Source organism: Hyaloscypha bicolor, assembly GCF_002865645.1.
Source record: "Hyaloscypha bicolor E unplaced genomic scaffold K444scaffold_189, whole genome shotgun sequence".
Classification (NCBI taxonomy): Eukaryota; Fungi; Ascomycota; class Leotiomycetes; order Helotiales; family Hyaloscyphaceae; genus Hyaloscypha; species Hyaloscypha bicolor.
In genome coordinates, this window is record NW_020194691.1 from 72,721 (window position 1) to 98,436 (window position 25,716).

Genomic DNA, 25,716 nt, shown 5'->3' on the forward strand with positions numbered 1-25,716 from the left:
CTCCGCTTAGTTAGGATCTATATACTTACTTCCTGAAGCTTTATACTTCACTCAAGCTCTTTTCTAGCTAGTTTAATAAACTCTTTTACTATCTAATATAACTCTCTATTCTGTAATCTTTATATATATTAAGTTATAATAAAGACTAGAATAAAAATAGTATTAGTTTTAGTAAAAAAGCTTATTTTTAAATCCGGAAAAAATACTTAAAAAAGAAAATGCCTTTAATTTTAAATAAAATAGTAAATAGGAATTAGAAAAAAATATTAAAAAGAAATTAGAAATAAGAAATTATATAAATAAACTAGAGAAGCTTCTAGAGAAAGAAATAGATACTAAATAAAAAAATAAAAGAGAATTTAGAAAAGTTAGAAAAATTAGTAAAATTATTTTTATTATTTTTATTATTACTTTTAATAATATTAATAAATATATCTAGTTTAGTAAAATTAAGGGAAAATACTATAAATATTAAGCTAAAGAAATAAGAAAGAAAGTATAAGTAATAGAAATAAGACTAGAAAAGCTATTATTTTATTATTACTAATATTAAAATTTGAATCTTAATTATATCTATTATTATTAATTAGTTTTTTTCTAATTCCGGTTCCTAAATTAAAAGACATATTTAAATAAGAAATTAGCTTATTAGAAACCTTATTAGTAAAAGTTTCAAGTATAGAAATTCTATAATTAGTTATAAAAGAAATTATTAAGATTAATATAGCTAAGAATAAGTATATACTAATACTAGATCTAAATCTATTATTTATAGAAGCTTCTAGAATACTATAATTTTAGGGAAGTAATATTTTTATATTCTTAAAATAATATATAAATATATATAAGAACTATTATATTTCTAATAATACTAAAAAAGAAAGAATTATTTATTATATTTTTCCTATTTATAAAAATTAGATTAAGGCTATATTAAAGTACTATACTAATAATCTAGGAAATTATTAGAAGACTAAGTTTTTTAAGGCTTTACTAAAGAAATTCCGAAAGTATAACTAGGAAATACTTAAAATTAGCTATAACTTTCTTAATTAGATTATTATATAAGCCTAAAATAAAGATATCTCGTTTAAGTTTTATATTAATATATTTAATAAAGTATTAAAAAAATTACTAAAGAGAAAAGAAATAAATGAAATTACTTAGTACTAAGAATTTATAAGAGAATTATTTATTCTAATAAGAAATTATATTCTTAAGAATATAAACTTTAAGCCTATAAATATTTCTATTTATAAATATAGTAAGATATATAAGAAAGTAATAATATTTTATTAGTATAAAGAAAAGAAATATTATTTTAATATTATTAATAACCTAGATATATCTAGACTTAGATAAGAATACTTAAATATAATAATTTATAATATAATTCCTAAATGAGAAAATAATTATTTCTTATTAGTTTCTTTTATTATATTTCCTAAAGCTATTATAAATATAAATAAGAAAAGGACCTAGCCTATAGCTAATTATATAAAACTTACTAAAAGTAATAAACCTAAAAGAAATAATATTAATTAGCTAGTAAGAAGTCTAGAAAAACTATCTATTATTATTATAACTTAAGAAAACCTATAAAAATAACTTAATATAGTTATTATTATAATTCGGGAGAATGTTTATAGCCTGCTTATATAGCCTAGCTAATTATAATAAGTATAATAGTATTAATAGCCTAGTAAGTATAATTCGAGTTTTTGGAAAAAATATACTAGAAGTTATAATAAAGGTTATAAAGAATACTATAGTAGCTATAGTAATTGAGCTAAAATAAGTAAAGAATTTAAATAACTATATTCTAGAGAAAGTTAGTCTCAAGTATAATTAGAAAATATTACTTAAATTAATATAGCCTATAATATAAATTCAGAACCAAGAAAATAAATTTACTATAAATACTATAATAGAAACAAGAATAATAATATTAATTTAGAATATATTTATATTTCTTAATTTTATTACCTATTAATAAAAGAACTTATAAACTATAAATATACTTACTAATTTAATAGAAGATAATATAAAGAGCTATTTAAATATAAATAAGAAAGTTTTTTTTTCTTACTAATAAGTATTAGTAATTTAACTAAATTATTTCCTAAGTTTAAGGAAAAGAATTTAACTATAACTTAAATACTTAACCCAAAAATATCTAGAAATTAATAAGAAATACCTAGTTTACTAGGCAAGAAAGAGAAAAGAGAACTAGTTAACCGGGATCTATATATAAAAGTAAGTAAGTTATATCTAGGAAATCTAAATAGCTACTTTATCTTAAAAGAAATTATATTAGAATTACTAATATTTTAGGTTCTAGAATTAATAAATAATACTAAGATTTAGTTATAAATAGTATTTCTATTAATACTATAATAGGTTTCTTATTAAGAAAAAAGAGAAAAAAGATAAAAATAGCTAAAAAGGTTTTCTAAAAATAAGCTAAAATAGAAAAAAAGCTATTTTATATAAGAGGCCAGAAAAATACTATTTTAAGAAATAATAAATAAGGAAATAATCTAGCTAAGAATATAAATATTAATAATTCCGGGAATAAATAAAATAAATTAGGAATCTAGTATATTCTTAATTATAATAAGTATAGAATTCCTAAAGGTAATAATATTCTAATAAGATTATTAAAGAAAGTAATTATTTTATTTCTAAGAACTTAGAAAGAAATAAGAATATTTATTAATATTTTAAAAATACTAGATCTAGCTATTATATTTTAGAACTAATAAATTAAGTATAATATTTTCTATTTTACTATTTTATAAATAGGAAATACTATTATATTAAATATAGTTAGATATACTAGAAAATCTGCGAAACTAGTAATTATAGCTTATATAATAAATAGAATATTTAAGGAATTAGAAATACTAGCTTAGATATCTAATACTAATAGAATTATTTAATTTAAAAATAATAGTATTAATATTCGGATATTACTAGCTTATAAGTATATTATATAATCTTTATATCTCTAATTCGTATTTTAAGAACCTTAAGAAAGTATTAAATATAAAGAAATAATTAATACTAGAGCTAAAGTTAATATTTTTCTTAAAAAGATCTCTAGAAATATTAGTAAAATAATATATAATACTATAAATTATTAAATATTTATTATTACTAGGACAGAATTTGAATTTATAGAAATAGTAAAGCTTAGAGCTAAAATTATAAATAAAGTAAAATATAAAGATATATTTTTCCTAATTAAAGAAGCTTTAAAAATCCTGCTTAGTTAATTATTTTTAATAAAAATGAAAATAAATATTATATATAGAAATAATAATTTATAAGATAAAAGATTTACTAATCCTAGAAATAACTAGAATACCTATATTATTATAATTATTTTACTTTTAAAAAATGCCGGGAAATAAAAGAAAATAATAGTTTAAGAGTATTAAGCTTCTAGAATTAAAGAATTAAGTAATATAAAATAGGAAACTAAAAATAAAAAGGAAAAATAGAGCCTAGTATTATAACTAGTAATAATATTAGAAGAAATAGGAAAATACCGGGATTTCCTATAGATCTTTTTATTTTGGGTTTAGGAATTTAGGAAATTAATAATATTTTTAGAAAAACTAGAGTAGAAAAGATTTTAATTAGAGTATTATTAAGAGTAATTTCGGAATTAATAGAAAAAGAAATAAAAAGAGTATTAAATAAAGATATTTCTAAAAAAAAAAATAAAGTAATATTTCCTAATAATAAAGAAATATATTCCCGAAGCTAAGAAATATTAAATTTAAGACTAGAAAGAATTCTGAAATATATAGGAGCTTAAGAAAGACATATTAAAATACTAAATAAAAAGATATTCTTTATATCTAACTAGGAAAAAGCTAAATAAGAAAGTTATAAATTCCGGAGATTAGATAAAAAAAGCACTAGAGAAAATAGCTATAGCTTTTAAAGAAAAAAATAATAATTATAGTCTATTTCTAGTTATAGAAATATATAAAATAAAGAATAAGAAGATTTAACTAGTAAATACTAATAATAGAACTAGAAAAGGCCCTAGTAAATATCCGAACTAGTTTAAAAGATCTAAAGCTAAAGAATACTTATAAAAATATATTAGGAAATATAAGAATTACTTTTTATTAAGAATATTAGCTATTTTAAGAGATTTATAACTTATTTTAGAATACCTTAAATAATTAGATATTAGTAACTAGCTTTAGAAAAAAGAACTAGCTATATTCTAAGAATTAATAATTAATTAAGAAAATATAATTATATTTAATTAGAAAGAAATAGGAAAAGTCTATAAAATATTAGCTTATTTATTCTAATTAAAACTATTAAATATAAGGCCTAGTAAGAGAAGAATTTCCTATATCCTAAAGCTCTAGTATTAGTAATAGTAAAAATATTATTAAAATACCTAGATTATAGAATTTTTAAGAAATATAATAGACCTTACTAAAATCTATAGTTTTTAGTTATAAAAAAAGTTACTAGAACTTATAAACTAATTAATACTATTATAAAAATAAATTTAGTAATCCTATAAGATATTAATCTATTTCTATTTACTAATAAGATCTCGAAGGAATTTACTAGATATATTTATATTTCTTTAATTAATTTCTTTTCCGGATATAATTAATTTATATTAGATACTTATAGTAAAGATTTAACTATATTTATAATATTTTTAAGGCTATTAAGAATAATTATATTATCTTAGGAAGCTACTAATTCTATTATATAATTTATATGAATTATTATAATTATTCTAGAGAATTCATTTCCTAAAATTGCTATATTATTTATTAATAATATTAGAGTTAAGAAACCTTATATAGACTATAATAAGTAGCTTATTTTACCTGAAATTTGGTATTTTGTATTTAAATATCTTTAAAACCTAAATATAATCTTAGATAAAATTAAATAAACTAGAGCTAGTATTAGAGAAAAATTATAGTTCTATTATAATAGTATAATTATTATTAGCTTTATTTATAAAGTATTTAGAAAAAGCCCTTTAAGCTTAGGAATTACTAAGATCTTAAAATAAAAATATTATAATAGTATAACTAAAAGCAAGATATTTATTAGAATTATTATTTATTATTATATTTGGATTAAAGGCTTTATAATTATTACTAAACCCATTTACTATTTAATAAGAAAGAATATAATATGAAACTAGAATAATAAATAAAAGCAAGCTATATAAATTCTTTAAGAAAAGCTTATTATTACTCTAATACTTTATAAGTTATACTATAATTTATTAGAAGATTAAGAAATAATTATATTAGTAATAAATACTAGGCTAAATAAATAGAATAGAACTCTTAATTAATATAATAATAAAGAAAAAAAGAAAGTTATATAATACGAGTCTGAAATCTGAAATAATACTAAATAAAAATATAATATTACTAAAAGAAAATACTAAGAATTAGTAAAGTATTTATAGAAAATATAATTCTAGCTATATAAGATTTACTTTATTCTTGAACTAGATACTAATATACTTGTTATATAACTAAGTAAAGCGGCTATAGATCTTCTTAGAGCTCTAGTTACTTGCTAGCTAGTATGAATTTAATTATTTGACTTTAAAATTAAGTATATTAAAAGAATTAAGTATATTATTACTAATAGATTATTAAGATATTTATAATAAAAAGGCAATACTAAAATTAATAAGAATATTAATAAATAGTTAGTAATAGAGCTTAATACTATTAGAATAATACTTATTAGATAAAAAGTTTAGTTAAAGAAAATAGTTCTAATTTAGTTATATAATATTATTTTAAGAAATCTAATTCCTAAGATCTTTACTAGATATTTAGATAATAATATCTAGTTACTAGAAATTAATAATTAAAGCCTTATTATATCTAGAAGCAAATTAGTAATATTAAAAAATAATAAAATCCGGAAGTTATATAATAAAGGCTATAGCCTTTTATATATAACCTCTAGTAAAATAGTAAATAATAATAATAACTTTTATACTTTACTTAATAACCTAACTATTTTATTAGATTCCTTAAATAATAGCTATTTTAAATAATATTAGAATATTATATAATATCTTATAATATTCTCTAGACTAGAAAAAATATCTAGAATTAAGTTTTAAAAGTTAAATAAAGAAGCTTTAAATTATAGTATAAGAAATCGATTACTATAGAAAGTTATATCTAAAGTATATTTGCCTTAGCTTATTATTAATAATTAAAAATAAAGGAAAATTATTATTAAAGAATTATATAATAAAATTAGATATATAGAAAAAAAAAATACCTTTTATTTAATAGCTAGCTACTATTACTAGGAAGGTTATTATAACTATATATAGAAATATATTAATACTTATAAGATTCATTAGTATAAGAATAAAAGAAAATAAGAAGAAGCTTTATATCTAATAAAAGCTATATCTTTTTTCTATTATCTTAGGATTAATATAATTAAACTACTAGACTATAAAAAATATAACTTATTAGTTATTACTAGAAATAATTTCTTAGGGTAAGTTAAAGCTAGATTTTTAAAGAACCTAATTAGTAAGAAAATTACTAAGTTTATTTAAGAAGAAATTATTTATAGATATAATTTATTTAGGTAGCTTAAAATAAATAGTAAATTAGAATTTAAAGAAGTAGTAAGTTAGGAACTTAATAAGCTAGGAATTAATAGAATTATTATTTTGGCCTATAATTCTAAAGGAAATAATATAATTAAAAAAGAATATTAACTAATTATTTAAGTATTTATAATACTTATAATAAATAGAAAGAAGCCTTAGATAGATTTACTATTATATATTTTATTTATTAATTAAGTTACTATATATAAATTAACTAGATTTACTTTTTTTTATATAGTTTATAATAGAGAAATAATACTACTTATAGAAATATACTTTCTAATCTAGAGAATACTTAAATAAAATAAAGTCTATAATAGAGAAATATTTCTAGAAATATATATAAAGCAAATATAAATAAGAAATAAAGATATTAAAAAAGCCAGAATAAAGAAAAATAAATAATACTAAGAGAGAAAAAAGTAATTTAATATTATTTACTAGATTTATTTAAAGCCTATTTCCGAAAAGAATCTAGTTCTTATATATAATATTAAATTAATAAATTAAGATATATTAAGGAATATAAAACTACTATATTATTAGCTTAGCCTATATAAAGTAAAATATATAGATTAACTAAAAGAATATTATATATTAGAAGAACTTAATAATATTATATTTTAAAGAATATATACCGGGAATTAATTTAAATAATTTATTAAAAGAAATAAATTCTAGTACTTTCCTAAAAATAAAGTTAATAATAAATATATATCTATAAATAAATATTTTAAGACAGATATAGAACTAGAAAAAGAAATAATTATAGAATATTATAAATAAAATAGTATTTAGGAAATCGAGAAAGCTATTAGTATTATTATATATATTCTAAAGTTACTAGAATTAGAAAAAGTAAAATATGTCTTTTTTATAAAAAATTAAAAGAAAGTATCTAATAATAGAGGCTTTTCTTAATCTAAAATAAAGCTTATTACTTTTAATTCTTTATATATCTTTTATTTTTCTTTTCTAACTATTATTTATAATTTTTAGAAAATATTATTATTAGATTATTATTCTAGAAATTAGACAAGCTTTATTATTACTTATTTCTTATTATTATCTAATTATTATTACTAGATAGTATTCTTAATATATGAGATTTTATTACTAGATCTTAGGAATTAAATATAAAGAATTCTTTTTAATATAAAAATAAATAGGAAATTAAGAAATTATCTTATAAACTCTTAATTCCGAATTATAATAATAAATAATAACTATATTTAAAATTAGGAAAAGAAAAGAAAAAGAAAAAGAATCTTTTATATATATTTTACTAAACTAGAAATCTTTTAAAAGCTTTATTGACTTTTTTAACTAGTTATTCTTATAGCTTATACTAGTCTAAAGCTTAACTATAATATTTATAAATCTCGACTTTAATTTAAATTACTATTATAAGTTTCCTTATAATATCTAAATAAACTTTCTAATTAGAAGTTATATATAAATAAAATAGCTAAACTAGAAGCCTTATAAAAGAAAAGAAAAACCTTATTAAATCTAATAATTATTTCCGAAAATACTTAATAATATATAATTCTAGAAATCTTTTAAATATTAAATAAACTAGATTTGCTTATTTAAAGCTTATTTTATATTAGAAAACTTATTTTCTTTTTAATATAACTATAACTATTCTTAAAACTTATACTAAGGCTTAGTTAGTATATTATATATTCCTATTTTTATATAGAACTTATTTCCTAATTAAAATACTATTTCATTACTAGGAACTAATTATTTCTTTAAAAAGCTAATATAATTTACTAATTCTTATTATTAAATATTACCTAAATAATTCCTATATCCTTAATACTAATTCGGAATACCTAATCTTTTTATATTTTATATTAATTTTAATATTAACTATTTTAAACTTAATAATAATATTATAAATTCTATTTATATTATCTTATAGTTTTTATTTCTATATATTCTAATATTTTTAGTATTATTTTTATAAATATAAATATTACTTTAAAGGTCTAAATAACTAAATAGTTTTATATTATTTAAAGTTAATTCTAATAAGTACTAAATAAATATAATTAGCTTTTAGAAAAGATATAGATTAGTTTTAGAAGAAATAATATCTTATTTTAAGTTATTTTTTAATTCTATTATTCTGACTTTTTTATTATTAATACTTATTTTATATTTTCCTAATATTTTTAATATATTTATATATCTTATCTTTTATATATTTCCTATATTATTTCTTTTCTTTTATATTATTTTTTGAATTAATAGGGACGTTTCTAAATAAATAGGAAATTAGGGTATATTTATATTATAAATTTTTTTTTTTTTTTTATATTTTAATACTTTAGATATTATTATTACTATTTAGTTTAATTTGCCTTAATTATTTTCTTAATTATATTTTCTTAGATATATATATTTATATTTTTTTCTGTAATAAAAGCCTAACTTTATATTTTACTTTTTATAATTATTTCTAATTTATAATTATATTATCTTAAATATATCTAATTATTATATTTACTTTCTCTATTATATATATTACTATTTTAGCTTTATTTTCTTATTAGAAAAAAAGAAAAACTTGAATATATATAATATTTTTATATAATTTAAAACTATTCTAATTTATTCTTTATTTTAAAATATACTTAAAAGAAATTCTTATAATCTCGAGAACCTTTAATTCTATAACCTATAACTATTATACTAATAATACTTTTATAATCTATTAAAAATAATAAAATAGCTAAAGAATATATTTCTTAAGTTAGTAAAATATAATAGCTAGTTTTTATAAGCTATAGTATTATTAAAAGCCTATAAATTAATAATATTAAAGTTTAGAATATTAAAGAAGCTTAAGTAATTATAGAAGGCCTACTAATACTAGAAAAAATAGCTATAATTACTAAATTTAATATAAATATCCTAGATAAGCTAAGTAATATATATAATAAGCTCTTAAAATAAAAAACCTTTATTAGAAATAAAACTAGACTAGAATTAACTAAGAAAAAGCTAAAGAATTACTAAGCTAATAATAGGGAATTCGAGAATATTATTAAAGGCATTTCTAAAAATAAATAAGAGAAGCTTAATAAGATTAAGACTACAGTAAATAGTCTTAATATTAAGGATTAAAATAGAATTATATTATATAATAAAGCTTTTAGCTAATATATTAATAATATTTATAATAACCTTAATAAAAATATTTATAAGAAGTTATACTTTTTCTTTAAGATAAAAGCTTTAGTATATAGAGCTATTTAGTTAATTAATAAAGCTACTTTAGAATATATTAAGAATAAGAAATATTAGAATACTAGTATATTTACTAAATTAGATATTACTAAGGTATTTAAATATATTAAAGCTATTTTAGAATATAAAGAATTAGAGTTTAAGCTACTATTAACTAATAATCTCAAGGCTAGATAATATATCTTTAATACTTCAGGAATTCTAATTAAGGAAGTTTATAATAATAAGCCTTTTCCTACTTTCCGAGATAAGCCTAAAAAATAGGCTCTTATTATAATTTTAGCTTTAACTTAACTGGATTTAATTAAGAAAAATAAAGCTATTTTAATAAAGCCTAATAAGAAAACTACTAGTAAAGCTAGTAGAACTAGTATAACTAGATAAGAAGAACCTAGTAAGAATAAAGAGCAAGCTAAGCCTAAAACTTCTAATAAATAATAGAGATCTGAGTACTAAATTAAGTATAAGATTAGTAAAGTAAAGAAAAGCAAGAAGAAATTCTTTATTCTAAAAAAAAAGATATTATCTAGAAAAACTCCTATAATTATATCTAGAACTAAGAAGTAAAAAACTAAAAATATTAAGTTCAGAAAACTTAATAAAGGCATTTAGTATACTTATAAGATACTAGCTAAATAGAAATTAATACTTATTTAATAAGATAAGTATATTTTTAAGGAAATATATAATAGTATTTTAAAATCTATTTATAAATAAGAATACTATAGGGTTAATAATAGATTTCTTAAAGCTCCCTATATAATATATATTTAGTAATTTACTAATACTTTCTTTATTAATATATAAGAGATTAAGAATACTCTAAAGCTAGTTATTAAAATCTATAAAGTTACTAAAGGCAAGAAGTATATTTCTATTACTTAAATAAATAAGGAAATATAGGATTTCTTTTTTAAGAACTAGGATATTAAGAAATATAAATATAAGTACTATATTTCTAATTAATTCCGCCCTAATTTATAGCTCTAATTTAATATTATAGTTTCTATTTCTAAGTCTAGTATTACTAATCTAAATACTAATAGCTATATTTATAAAAAGAATTACCTAAAATAAATTAAAAAACTTAGTATTCGAGAGCTTTTAATAAAGAAAATAAAAATATTATAATTCTATTTCTAAAAAAAAAAATATATTAATATATAAAGATCTTAATAATAACTACTTTATTTTAGCCTCTTAACTTTTAATAATAAATCTATTAATATAGCTCGGATTTTATAAAGTATTAAGTAAATATCTTATTTACTTAGTTATTTATTCTTAGCTAGCCTAATACTTTATTTCTAGAAATATTAATTATAGTTAGTATAAAGGTAATACTAAGAATCTAGCTATTACTAAAGCTTTAAGTAACGAATTTTACCTTAGTAAAAAGTATTAGAATATTAGCTATATTTTTCTTATAAATTATAAAAAAGCTATTATCTTTAGTAAAAAGTTCTTTAAAAATATTAATTACTTTTTTATTTCTAATAAATTTAAGCCAGAAATAACTAAGAAAATAGGCGAGTATTTACTAAAGATAATAGGAGAAAAGACTTCAAATATAATCTATTTAACTAGATAAATAAATACCTTTAATTAAGTAATCTATAAGTCTAGAATTATAAGAAAGTATTAATTCTCGAATAATATATAAGTTAAAGAATAGCTTAATAATAATTTATTACTTAATAAGCCTTTTATTATAGTTCTAATAAATCTAGTTACTATTAAGAATAGAATATATAAAAATAAAGTCTCTTATAAGATTATTAAAGCCTTTTATCTAGAGCTTTCTTTTCTTATTAAAGACTAATTTAAAAATACTATAAATAATACAAAATTTAAAGAAGCTATTTATTTAAAGTATATTAGTATAATTTATAATATAATTTACTATAATAAGTTTCCTTAATATCTAGTAATAAAGTCAGAAATTAAGTAATAATTAAAGGCAGACACTAATTAATAAAAAGAACTATATTGGATTTAGTATAAGAATATAGCTAAGCGGGTTTGGATTATCTTTAAGCAAGTTCGGAAATATAAAATAAGACTATTTAAAAATAATAAGTTTTATTTTAGGTATATAAAGAAGAAATTAGATTAACTAATAAAGAAGAATCCTAAATATTTTATTATTTCGGACTTTAAATAGGATTTTTCTATTATTTTTAGTACTTAGAAAATAAGTATATATAAATAAGAAGTCAGATATAATATAATAGGCTATACTTATTAAAAATCATATTATTTTGGCGGTTTTAAGGTTTAGGTTATATAATAAAGGCCGCGGCCTTTTATATATAACTTACGGAAATTATATAAAAAAGCTAGTTTTTCTATAGATTTAGAGAATAATTCTTTATAAGTATTTAATTAATTAAGTTTTTATATATTATATACTATTTATACTTTATTATTTATACTTTTAATTTATTATTTATACTTTTAATTTATTATTTTACTATTAAGTTACGTTTTATACTCTAGTATACTTTATATGGGTTTTTGACTTATTATAATTTCTCTTTTATAGTATTAATTAGTTTATTTATAGGAACTAGTTCTTGGAATTAATTATATTTTTATACTTTACTTTATACTTTATTTTCTATTTTATTTCCCTTATCTTAACTACTTATATAATACCCTGCTATATTATATACCTTATATATATAAACTTAATTAATAAATTCTAGTAATTTTAAAATAATAATATTATTAAAAGTATTAGATTTCTTTATTTTTATTAACTAAAATTAAATAGTTTTATTAATTTAATTAAAATTAATTAATTAGAAAAATAATTTATATTATATTAATAATTATTTTAAATATATTTTAATAAAATTTTCTTTTTTTTCTATTTAAAATAATAAAAAATATCTTATATAAATTCTTAATTCTTATTAATATTTTCTAGGTTTATTTAGGAATTAATATATTATTTAATATAAAGAATTATTATTAAAGTATATTTTTTATAATAGCTAGTATTATATAATTAATATAGATGTGATTTTAGCTAAGAGATTAGTTTTAGCTAAGGTTCCAAGCTATAGTTTAAACCAAGCTTGCTTCCAAAGCTTGGCGTTTTAGTAGTCTTGGCCATATCTACTTATCTACTGCCACACCTCACTCCTTCTCTCCTTAGCTTTAGATTCTATAGGATATTGGAATTATAGATCTTTAAGTATTATTCTATTACTTTATTCCTGCCATTACATAATCTAAAGCTCCTACCTTTCGGACGGTAGTCATTATTATTATTTATTAGGACTTCTGTTCACTAGCCCGCTTTCATGCAGAGCCCCCTTATTATTATTGTCATTATTACGTGGCGCTGCCTATAGTCTTTTACCCGCGAGGTGTCAAAAAGCTCGATTTTGGCCAGCTCACCCCTTATTATTTATTAGAGCTCCTGGCTCACTACCTCATTGATTTTTTTACCTCTTTACCAACTTTACCGATATTCCCTTGAGAATGAACATCTTCTAAACGCAAGTTTAATGCGAGTTTAATGGTTTACGGGCTGAAATTACTACCTTGCGAGCTGCCCTCGCTAGTACCCAAACCCAGTTAACTGCCTCTACGGCCACGGTGAAATCCAGTCAAAAGTCGAAGCTCCCTGACCCTGAGAAGTTCGCTGGAAGTACGTACAGATTCGATACCTGGCTCCCGTTAATCAAGGCCAAGCTCTCTGTTAATGGATCGGCAATTGGGGACTCTACTGCCCAGTTTTACTACGTTTACCTCAATCTGGAGTCTTCTGTCCAATTAATGGTCCTGCTATAGCTCTCCTATACAGAGCATACTTAATCGTGGGATTACTAAATGATCCTGGATTAGCTTTCAAGGATATATGATAATCCAAATAAGTAATCGGAGGCTAAAGACAAGCTCCATGCCCTCCGCCAAGGCAACGATTCCCTTCCTGCCTATATTGCCAAGTTTGAACGTATCCTATACGAAGCGAATGGCCAAAGCTGGCCAGATATTAATAAAATTTCCAGCTTTCGCAATGGCCTCAACTCCGCAATTCGCTCTCGTTTGGCCCAATAGTTGACTTTGCCCCGGGTTTACGCTGATTTCCTGCGTACGGTTCAGTAGCTCTCGTCAAAGACAGCTGCCCCGCCGTATGTTACTGCTCCCAGAATTGCCAGCGATCCCATGGACGTCAGCGAACTGACAATTGACGTCGTTACACCGGCAATTAGTGCCCTTACGTTGTCCTCTGAGCCAATCTCACCGGCTATACCAGCTCGTTCCACCTCAAAGGAGCTCCGCCAGCATTATCGTCAAACCGGCAGGTGTGTCAGATGCGGCTCCCAGGATTACTTTATCAAGAACTGTAGCTTGGCTCCTGCAAGTACTGCTACTGGTTCTGGCTGCAAATGGGTTACGACTGCCGCAATTGACTATTACTCTGATTCTGGTGGCGATTCTGGCGATTCTGGAGGAGGGCCAACCTTGGATCCGGTTTTTAACCGTATATGGAGGGCTGATTTTGCGGCTTGAATAGGGTCCTTTTCCCTTGTTTTGTCATTTTTACTACACTCGCTTTAGCTTTCCCTTTGTTTACTAGCGCTCGGGACGAGCTTTTCTGGAGGGGGGGGGGGGGTGATGTGACGGCTGGTGTCACATGTTGATACGGACGTGGTTTCAGCCAAGGGGTTGGTTTTAGCTAAGGTTTCCAAGCTATGGTTCAAACCAAGCTCGCTTCCCAAAGCTCGGCGTTTCAGTGGTCTTGGCCATACCTATTTATCTACTGCCACACTCACTCCTTCTCTCCTTAGCTTTAGATTCTGTAGGACATTGGAGTCATAGATCTTTGAAGCATCGTTCCATTGCTTTGTTCCTGCCGTCACACTTTTAATTATTATAAAATAATTAATAAGCTAATAAATTTAACTTGATGGTATTAGTGTCACGAAACCGGGCTCTGGGCTTGGAAAGCAGGTAGAGTGGCTCTTAATCCGAGGATTCTAAACTAAGGAGGGAAGCTCGTATGTACAGGAGCTTTGGTGTTCTAAATACTAGCCAGCCGCATGCGTCATCGCGATCACGTGACGCTAAATTTACTAGTGAAGCGGTGACGCGTAACAATTAGCTCCCTGCAGCATATTCGTCAGCCACAAGTACATGTCAGAAAGCATCTATTTGTCTCTTTAATGAGCAACCCCAAGTGCGCCATACTGGCCTGGCTGGCACATTTTCGTCTCGAATGACGAGCGACAGAGATTTCCTTGGAATATCTTAAAGCATCTAGAAGAATACTCGAAACGGAAACTGACATACCAGTACGGCATCCTCAACGCAATTCTTGGAGTTTTGAGATTATATGAGAAGGCAAAATATCTAACGTATTACCACTAGGGTATACCGATCCTCCCCCCGGTTATTCAAGGCCGCAATGGGTGGCCGTCTCCAATCCAAAGGAGTCGGAGTGATGGCTTTGTTGTTGGACTCTGCTTGCAGCACACGGCGCCTGGATATCGGCGAGTTGGCTTCCCGAGCTGGTCATGGGCCGGGTGGAAAGTTTGCTTGAGCGAGACATCCGAAGAATACGAGCACGCTCTCAGGACACAAGGAGATAACAACATCGAGATTCTCTTTGAGGATACAGATCAATCTATATAATAGCCGTACTAAACCTGTAGAAAACTTTCCCTGCCACGTGACCAGTTTTTGTCTGTGCGGGAACACCAAACCTGTACAGGCTTCACTCGCGTTTTACCTACGCTTTACTTGCGCTTTGCTTATACCCACAATGTCTGAATTAAATCAATTATACTACCCTGGATATTGCTGCCCTCGATCGATCTTCTAGTTCCCTCTTAAGGATGGCTGGCGAACCGCGACGTGTGGTTCTTGCCTTGAGTAATAGGCCTTGCGCTATGTAGCGATTCAGGGGCGAGAGAGAGAGGGAGAGGAAGAGGGAGAGGAAGGGGGGGAGAGGGAGGGGGAGGGGGAGCAAGCTACAGGTAAGTTAACGGACCTATTTACGGGCAAGCTAACTCTTCTAGGGCCGCAAACCCGTTGCTCAAGCTGCTTGCAATTCCGCAATCTCGGCCGCTTCCTTACCTGTAAGCCCTATCGTCGCCGGAATTTGAAGGCAAAGCGTTATTGAGCTCTAATGACTCGTATTCCGAACCCTCTCCTAACTCGAGCCGAGCTTGCGGATCATATCTAGCACCGGCAGCAAGCTACCGGGAAGATAGAGAGAGGGTTTGCCGGATACCAGGCAATTACGGTCGATGATTATACGCGAGAGCCAACCCAAGAGAAGGAGCAGGAGCTCCAGGACCGGTAGCAATGGCGTAAGGATGGGAAGGCAGAGAGGAGGGTTTGGGAGGTAGAGAGGAAGGAGCGAGTGAGGAAGTCACAAGCACAAAGAGGCCAGTTCCTAGGGGAGGGGGAGTTTGAGGCGTGGTGGGAGGCGAGGGAGAAGGAGTGGCAGAGAGCAAGTGAGAGGTTAAAGGAGGGAGATAGGGAAAGGAGGAAGATGAAGAAGGATGGAGAGAAGTGGGCTGAGTGGGCAGAGAGAGAGGAGCAAGAGAAGAGAGAGAGGGAGGGGCAGGCTAAAGGAGAAGCTTGCGGACTAGTGGAGAGGCAGGCTTGCGAGCTGAGAGAGAGGCAAGCAAAGTTATATATAGACGAATACGAATATTGCGATAATTATTAACTCTAATTCCAGGGCAAGTGAGGCTTAGGAGGGGCCGCGAGAGGAAGAGAGCTTTGCGGGTAAAAGTAAGGCTTGGGAGGGAGTTACGGGTGAGAGTACAGGTAGTAAGGGGCTTGCAGGGCGAGTGAGGCTTGGGGAGGCCCGCGAGAGGGAAGGGAGAGCTTTGCGGGTAAGAGTGAGGCTTGGAAGGGAGCTACAGGTAAGAGTACGGGTGGTAACGGGCTTGCGGGGGCAAGTAAGGCTTGAGAGGGCCCGCAAGAGGGAGGGAGCTTTGCGGGTATGAGTAATGCTTGGGAGGGAAGGGGAAGCCCTATAAGTAAGGGTATAAGCGGGAGTGAGGCTTGGAAGGGTTCGCGAGAGGAAAGGAAGAGCTTTGCGAGTAGAAGTAAGGCTTGGGAGGGCCCGCGAGTACGGTATAGAAAGCAAAAAGCTAAATATTTAAATAAAAGCTCTTAAAAACTAATTTCTCTCACGCTTATACGTTATATTAGTGCGAGCTTGCGAGCGCAATGTGGCTATACTTAAGGAGAAGGTTTTATAAGTAAAAGTAAGGCTTAAAAGGGCTTATAAAAGGAAAGACAGAGCTTTGCGGGTATAATTAGGGGATATTACAGTTCGTAAAGAGAAAGAGAGAGCTTTACGAGTAAGTATAAGGCTTAGAAGGCCTATAGGTAATAAAAGAGCTTTATTATAAGTAAGTCACGTGACCCTCTTAATCTCGAATCGAGATCAGGGCAAAATTAAAGACTGGCCCCGAAGCTTGCGTAGGGCCGCCAGGCTTTAATTTTAGCGAAGCGGCCCAGATCTCGTCCTTATTACCATGGGATGTATTCTGGAACTCTTTGGGCCAAAACCCGAACGTGCCGTTGTATATCCATTTGTCAGTCTGCACCATTCACGTAAGGCTTCAGTACGGTCCGGAATCTACAAACACTCAGCCGGACTATCTACCGTCTGGGGATAAACCGACTCTTGGTTCTGCGTATTGGGCCCCATTTGATATCAAAGAAAATGTTTCCATTCAAGGAAGACTATATCTCCTTCAAGAAACAGACAAAACCTCAGAATATCACATGGATTTGACGAGAAAGGTCTTCATGGGCGTGATTCCAGGAGAGTCTTACCCTCTTTACTCCAACCCGAATACCTTTATCATGGTCGCTCAAGACAACGGCGAGTGTCTTGGACGAATCGGGCATTATAGAATTGGATTGATCATACCAGCATTGGAGTAATCCCGTGGTGACGGTGTAAATGAAGCATAGGCGCATCGGAGCGAGAGTGATTTGAGCACGCGGGCACGGTTTGGAGAGTGGTCCGTGGTAAACACGTTTAACGGTCATGTTTGGGAGGCTCTCTCCAGAGGCTTTATAGAGTGCTAACCGCAGTATTTTGTAGCAAGACCAGGTAGAAGAGCCGACGAGCCGCAGTTGGCACAGCGGCACAGCAGCACAGCAGCACAGCAGCACTAACCGCAGCAAAGGCCCAGTTTACTATGCTAGATACTCGTGAGTGTGACATTATATACGGAGGTTAGTGATGAAGGCGGAACCGAGTAAGTGTGGTTCGAATGATTAGACGATTACTAGCGGAAGATATACTCTACCAAAGGCCGCTCAGGATCGCCAAACAGCGCGATCACATCTAAGCCATGCACATAACAATCTCCTAGAAGAGTTGACGTATCCCCTTCACATAGCCGAACGGCGAAAGGGTAAGTGGAACCAGGAAGGTAGACAATCTTATCCCCTGGCTGCACTTCCGGATCAGCAAGCCCCAGAGACCCTCCCTCGGTAACAAACAGCTTCCTCCCATAACTAGCCTTCTCAAATTCGTTGACATACGATCTGTAATATCTTTCACACGTCTTTTGTAATGAGCTCTCGTCCACGCCTCCCAGGCCTAGTTCCGTGCAATATTCCACATCCTCGAAGTATTGAGGCTCTTTCGAACCGAGCGCACCCGTCCCATATTGTTTGTACCATAGTACGCCTCCTATGGGTGACCACTGGTAGTCCATGTTGAGGGAAATGTTGAGAGCAACTATTGTACCCCGAACACATCGGATGCTGTGGTGCGTGGGTCGACCGACATCCTGCCAATTTCTGAGTCCTTCGTCGACACGGCGCTGGCAGCAAGACTTTCCCATCCTAAGAGGAGTCGCAAGCATGCGTCTGTACCGAGCGCGTATTCTTTGCTGGCGGGCAGCTCATTACCAATAAATCGAACAGTGTCGACAGCCTTACCCTTGATTATGAGCTCCATGTCATCATTACGGAATCTCAGCCCGGGTGAGGCCTTGGTCAGACAACTATCCAGCCACTCCCACTTTCCATGGTGGAGACTTTCTGTATGACCGGGAAGGTGACACGAGGAACGCCTTGCGCTGAAATCTGGGACCCAGGAAGGAAGACCTGGTATGGTATGCTTTGTTCCACACAAATTCAAGAGATCGAGGCTGCCAGCCTCCTGGATGATGGCCTGGGTGAATTTGCAATAGATTTCTTGGACGTCTAGCCCGTACTCAACTGACATAAGTCCACGTTTCAGTAGACCGAATATGCCGTAGACCTTATCTTTTGGATCCGTAGCTTGAGAGAACTGGCTGTACTTGAGCACCGATCGATACGCGCCCGGGCCGGTGCCACCAGCGTCCCTCAATCCGTGTAAGTCGTGAAGCTGACGTGCTCGAATTTGGTAGTCTAGGCCACGAATAGGGTAGTAGGCGGGCTCTATGTGCCTGATTAACGGCCTGAAAATATCGTTCCAAGCAGCTGAATCGGATCCACAACAGACAATGGCTGCTTTGCTGAGAGCTTTTTCCTGAATCACCCATGTCCGGAAGAACCAAGGTCGCTGACAGAGCCTATGAAATGCCGTGAGTGTTGACCCTTTATACGCTGGTGGATTTGACTCCTCTACGGGAGAGCCGCGGAGTTTATATTCCTGCCGCCATTGTGCATGGTGTTGAAAGACTAGGTGGGAGTCTTCACCTGATTTTCCTAGCCATACGAGGACTCTGCTCGCGTTCATGTAAATATCTCTCATGAGAGTGACTTGCTGGTTGCGCTCCCCGATGTCGCACTGGTTGATACAGATGGCATCCACCCACAAGTGTCGTGGTTTGGACTCTAGCCGAAATGCGAGCAGCGCTTCGTACAAGTTGGGCGTAATTTGAAGAACCTTGCTGTCCAGCTTGATGTATCTGGGCACAGAGTTGTCGCCCCAGACGTACGAAAGTGCTTCATAGTCTGGGGCAAGACTTAGATCGGACGAAACGAGCTCACATTCGATCAGGAATCCGGAGTCCGTTGCGGCGTGGAGGATCAATGTGCGGAACCCATCGCGTCCGGTCAAAGGCGTGTGCACAAAATCCTGGCCAATTATTCTGTCGATTGGCAACAATGATTTGGTTTCCGGGTTATGTGAGTCGATTGGAATCCCTAAGTCGAGCACTTGGTCCTTGTTGGTGATCACAGTATGGATGGGCGCACGGCATTGAGCCTTGACCCTCCACTGTTCTCGCATCTTTTGCCCTTCCTCCGGCATATGACGCTCCAGTAGCTGGACGAAATTCCACAGCTCCCATAGTCGATCTGTGCTTTGTATCTGCGTTTTGAGCCTCTTTCCTATAGTCGTCAACGCATTATTGCCAATGCCTGTTTCCAAGCAGCCCATGTTGGCGCCTCTCTCAATGAGAAAATTTATTGTCGCCATAGACCCACTCCTGCACGCGATTTGTATGAGTGTCTCGTTCTTCTTATCCCTATCGGTTCGCCGGGTACGGACGCGGAATGCTTCGTTGATATTGAGGAAAGACACGAGGACGTCGAGCATTTCGATATCGCCCTCACCGATTGCTGTCGTAGCAAGCTGCCCGAGCTCGTCAGGAGGCACGAGATTGCCCCATTTCTGGAAGAGGTCATGCAACAGTGCGCATTCGCTTTTGCGGGCAGCATACCGTTGTGCTTGAGCAGCGTCGAACTCGGAACCGTGCTGTATGAGGAGCTCAATAGTCTCAAAGCTTTTCGTAACGGGGACGCGGTCAAGTCTACTTCCCATTTGAAGCAGGTGCTTCACTAGGGAGACATGGCCACATTGAGCAGATAGCTCAAGCATCTGAGCACGATCCTCTGTGCGAGACTCAACTTCCAAGAGCACGCGACACGTTTCCCAGCGCTTCGAGCACTTCTCCCAAGTTAAACCCTCGATTCCTCGATGCCGTCTACTGCTCCAGACACCCTCCGCGGCAGAATGCGTCGCACATATGGCGATCCCCAGAGCCGGTTTGTTGTGAGTCTTGCGCGGCGGATCTTCATGCGGCGAACGAGTCGCTTCCCAATCCAACTGTTCGCAAGTCGACTGGCCCATATCTCGGGGCCGGGCCCCAAGGTCAAGGAGGAGTTGGACCACATGTGCTTGCCCCCCCGCGGCCGCAGCATGAAGTGCGGAGGCGTAGAACCTCCCTCTGCTGTATTCAAGGACCGTAGGGTGATCAATTGGGACGCCATATGCAATCAGCCTCTCCACCCACGAGGTCTCCCCTCGAAAACAGGCCGCGTGTAGGAGTTTGACCATGTGAGGTTCGTCGCGTGAACACGATATCCCAGCATCCAGAAGGTCGCTCACAATCTGTCTCCAACCACCTCCCAACTTCCCATTCCAGGGATGACCATGGAACTTAGGCGTCTCAACCTCCTGCCACACAATGGCTTCCAGAGTTGTCTGTACTAGGTTTAGCGATGTCACATCCCTCCACGAGACAAAGGTATGTGTCGTCGAGATTTCGGCACCTTCTTCAAGAAGTATTCGAAATAGCTTGCAATGCCCAAGCATGCAAGCGTAGAAGAGAGCCGTGTTTCCATGGTTGTCGAAAGCCCTAACGTCAGCTCCATTTTCAAGTAGTAGCTGAACAACCTCGATCAGTTTGCCACCTACAGGAACGGACGGCCCCCACATTTGCCATTTCATCTCTTCTTTATCGCACGGGGTGGTATCTCTCCTAAAACACGAGGCGATGGCAAATGGTAAAATATCGTCTCCAGCTTTTAGAGATCTTGGTGAACTCAGGCCCTTGAGCTTTTGGAGGAGAACGAGCACGATCTTATATCGCCCTTTCCTGAGTAGGAATTTCAAACCCTGGATGACGGACCGCATGAAGGCCACGCGGTCTGCGCCTGTGCCAACAGCGCAAAATTCGTCGACCATTGCATCCTCAAAATCAGATAGGTCGCGATACTCGGGGGCGATCTTGGTACATAGTGCGAGAATCTTTTCCCCAGCAGCCTCACCCTCCTGGACACCAGCATCCGTATTGTCGGGCTGAGCCATACTTGGTTGTGTCGATAGTATTTACTTCATAGGTCTTTCAGTCTGAGAGATTATTAGGGAAGCGGAAGGCGGATAAGCTCGAGCATTCCAAATACTCAGGCTGTAGAGCACGAGATACGTTTACGTAGGTAGACGTGCTCAGTGCGGCCGAAATCCCCGCGTGCAAAAAAAGCACCATGTCAGGTGGCTGCCTGTTCCCATCGTACAAGTGTAACCAAGATGTAGGAATTACGTAGGAGGGTGCAGAAAGACAGAACTAGGGAGCGCCACGCAATACTTGGTCCTACTATCGTCTAGATATGCAGCAAAAAAAGAAAATATCGCAAAAACAGGCATGATCACGTGACTGTGCCCTTTGTCAGCAAAGTCGTCTATTAGGCATTTAAATTTGGAACCATTAGTTATAGATTAGAACCATTAATGCATTACCAGCCATACTAATTATTTACTTGTTTCTCCTGCAGGTAAGCACTCCTGTAATGCAGTTATTATAGTAATTAATACCTGGCAAGGTAATACTATTAGTATATATACTTAGTTAATAAGTAGCTCTAGAGAACTAGGTCCTTAAATACAGACCTGGCCCTATAAGGATTCAATTAATAATAAGGACCTTATAAGAGATCCTTAACTTTTTTTACTAGAATCTAGTAAAGAAATCCTTAAAAGTTAAAATTTTAAGCTAAGAAATATCTTTATTAAAAACTAATAAAGAAATTATTTTATTAAATAAATGCAAATAATATTTTATAATTATATAATAATATTATATATTATTATAAGGTATATAATAGCAGGGTATTATATAAATAATTAAGGTAAAGGAAGTAAAATCTAAGGTAAAATATAGAGTGAAGCGTGGAAGTATAATTAATTCCAAGAACTGATTCTAATTAAGAAACTAATTAATGCCCATTTCTAAAGCTCCGTATCTCTCTATATATATTATTTAATATTTCGCTAGATATACGGAAGTACTAGTTCTAATTAGGGAATATAATCTTATATAAGTACTAGTCTAATTAGGCTACTAAATCTAATCTAATATTACTATTAATATATATATTTTAATTATTAATTATTATTATATTTTACTTAATATATTTAATTTAATTTTTTTTAAATAATATATTTTTATTAAAACTATAAAGTTTCTTTACTAATAAAATCAAATATAATATCTTCTAATATTATAATTATAATATAATTAATAATTTAGATTGTTTATTTATATATTAATAAAGTATAGAGTTTAGTATTTCTCGGAATATTAGTTTTTCCGGACCCGAAAACCGCGACGCTAGCCGTAGCGCAGCGCAGCGCATACAGAGCCTTACTAATGAAGCCTTAGGCAGCTTTAAAAGGGCTGTGTAATCTTGTTTCTTTAATTTCATTGCTCTAATCTTCGTTCTTATTTTTCGAGGTTCGCAACTGAGAAGATTTCTCCCGACTCGTACGTCTCGATACAATAATGTCCAGCACACAAAAAACCTATTTTCTCTCCCCGAATTGGGACTACCCTCCTGACGGCCTCATACGGCTCGGTAGCCTGATCACGGACCCCCAAAAGCCTCATCGTTCACTCAATAGAGGATCCCAAGTTGCCATTGATCAAGCCAACATCGATCAAAGTGTGAAGAAGGAATGGGAATTAACACGCGCACGGCTCACTGAAGTGCGCATAGGAGTATGGGTTAGCTTCCTTTCCATCGTCGGCGTTGAGCCTGGTGCGGGCTACAATCGCCAGCACGATTCGAGCGAGATTTACAAATGTAAAGCACTCGAGACGAATTGCTTCCAACCCGATAATACGTATGTCTTCGAAAGCCTTCAGAACAAATTCGTCCAGAGCTATATCATCGATAATGGGCATAGGCTTCCTGTCTATATGATAACCGGAGTCAAGATCGCAAGGGGTTTCAGGGCTACAACGACGAGCAGCAAGACACAAGGCGGGGATGTGAAATTGGGTGTCAACACGGCGAGTCTTGGGGCTCCAGCGCAGGCTGGACCCGCCTTCAAGATTTCATTTACCAGTTCCGAGGCGGCGTCGTTTGGAGCTGGTGAGGGATCGACGGATTGCGTGTTTGCATACCAGCTGATTAAGATACGGTCGAAGAGAAACGATAAGTTTACCGAAGAGGAATTTTATAAGGGGGCACTACTGAATACGGATGAAGAAGAAGAGGGATGCTGCATACTTGACCAATTGAGTGAGGACTGGGACGTGGCCGAAGTTTATATGGACATTCCCCACCGCACTGAGCAGAGTCCAGGTGCTGGGGAGAAGAATGCGTTCCTCACTGTCGATGAAGATGGTGGTAAAGCTTGCGTTGTTGTGGTACCTGAATAATTGGTCTTGGGAAAGCACTTAGAGTTCGTCTCATTTGAATTGGATCCCCATATATTCGTCATGCTCTAGCCTACGTTCTATCTCTCAAGCGTTGGAGTATCATGTCCATAACTGAATCCATTTTATATCCCTTCTTAGCCTGCAGCAATCGCCATGGTCGTATATAATCGTACGTGTCTCTCTCACCCGCCATAAGAGCGAAAACCTCTCGCATACCGACAATTGTTTTCAACTTCCAAAAATGCTCCACCTCATCAATACTGAAACTTGCGGAATTTCTATACAAATGCAATCCCGCCAACTCTAGCATAATGGCTGCGATTCCCGCCGCAATGGGAGTCGCACAAGAGGTTCCTGATTTCCGTACCTCATGACCCTGATTCAAGTGCATGGGCCAACTTGACATGACATCCTCGCCAAGAATGATGAAATTGTCCTTGTTTCGATGACTATCAGGGGTAAATTTGGCCTTATTTCCTACGCCGTCGCTGGCATGGATGCAGATCACTTCATCCATCCGAGCTGGCCAGGAAACATCTGCGTTGCCGCCTTCGTTCGAAGCCGCTGATAGCAGGATTGTATCCTTTTGTTTGGCATAGCATATTGCCTTGTCTATGCTTGAGACAGATTCATCGAATCCAAAGGACATGGTGATGATGTCGACGTTCCAAACGTCCACAGCGTGTCTGATGGCCTATTGTCTGATTAGGTTCAACTTTCCAAGACACACACTAAGAAACAAACCTTCTCAATATTCTGGTTGATCTCTTGCTTCGGAATCATTCCTTTGCGATGGTCACCGTGCTTGAAAACCCTTTCGATGTATATCGTAGCGTTTGGTGCCACCTTCATCAGTAGTGCTGTTGAATGCGTTCCATGCCCATCCAAATCCTGCTGGATTGTGTCATCTAGATCAACCCAATCTTTGTACCCTGCAATTCTGTCTTGAAACTTATCGCAGGGAGGTTTTGGCAAATCTACACCGGTGTCTAGAATCGCTATCTTGACGGGGCCCCGGCGATGGAGGATTTTGTTATAGAAGGCATGTCTTTCTTCATTTTCCTGAAGTTTGAGCAGTGGGTGAACCTTTTCATTTAGGAGGCTAAACCAGCCGTCAGATAAACTATGTGGTAATTAGTTGCACAGCGCTTTTGATGTTCTGAATATTGCTTACCGAGAGAACTTTACATCATGGAGGGACGCGTCGGGCCATAGATTTTGTGGATTGTGAGAGCTTTCAATGAGGCCGTCCTGCCGGTAGTCATCAACAGTTTTGGCGAGAGCCAAGGGTTGATTCTCGCCAAAACGCGAAGCTTCCCAGTTGATATAATCCTCTGGAGAGAGCCTGATCCCGGCATCAGGGTCCACTCGATAAGCATCGATAACTTTTTCTATGAGCTTCACAACCTTGCCATG

At 32.0% G+C, this 25,716-nt stretch overlaps 4 protein-coding genes across 4 annotated transcripts; 2 read left to right on the forward strand and 2 right to left on the reverse strand.

Moving 5' to 3' along the window:
- The first annotated feature begins 13,627 nt into the window (after positions 1 to 13,627).
- On the forward strand, positions 13,628 to 14,038 carry K444DRAFT_711509 (uncharacterized protein). The gene is made up of 2 exons (XM_024888250.1): positions 13,628 to 13,714; positions 13,781 to 14,038. Exon 2 carries the CDS (start codon positions 13,794 to 13,796, stop codon positions 13,995 to 13,997), a length of 204 nt encoding a protein of 67 aa, XP_024726570.1. The 5' UTR covers positions 13,628 to 13,714; positions 13,781 to 13,793; the 3' UTR covers positions 13,998 to 14,038.
- A 4,105-nt stretch (positions 14,039 to 18,143) lies between these two features.
- K444DRAFT_670555 (uncharacterized protein) lies at positions 18,144 to 21,947 on the reverse strand (the record flags this gene model as incomplete). The annotated part of the gene is made up of 2 exons (XM_024887642.1): positions 18,144 to 18,624; positions 18,669 to 21,947. 2 exons carry the CDS (start codon positions 21,945 to 21,947, stop codon positions 18,202 to 18,204), a joined length of 3,702 nt encoding a protein of 1,233 aa, XP_024726571.1. The 3' UTR covers positions 18,144 to 18,201.
- A 1,471-nt stretch (positions 21,948 to 23,418) lies between these two features.
- On the forward strand, positions 23,419 to 24,714 carry K444DRAFT_604565 (uncharacterized protein; the record flags this gene model as incomplete). The annotated part of the gene is made up of 1 exon (XM_024878819.1): positions 23,419 to 24,714. One exon carries the CDS (start codon positions 23,419 to 23,421, stop codon positions 24,298 to 24,300), a length of 882 nt encoding a protein of 293 aa, XP_024726572.1. The 3' UTR covers positions 24,301 to 24,714.
- K444DRAFT_548807 (subtilisin-like protein) lies at positions 24,371 to 25,311 on the reverse strand (the record flags this gene model as incomplete). Its single annotated transcript, XM_024876400.1, has 2 exons — positions 24,371 to 24,994; positions 25,045 to 25,311. Coding segments are annotated over 2 exons (891 nt in total), but the record flags the coding sequence as incomplete, so codon positions are not given.
- Between the last annotated feature and the right edge of the window lie 405 nt (positions 25,312 to 25,716).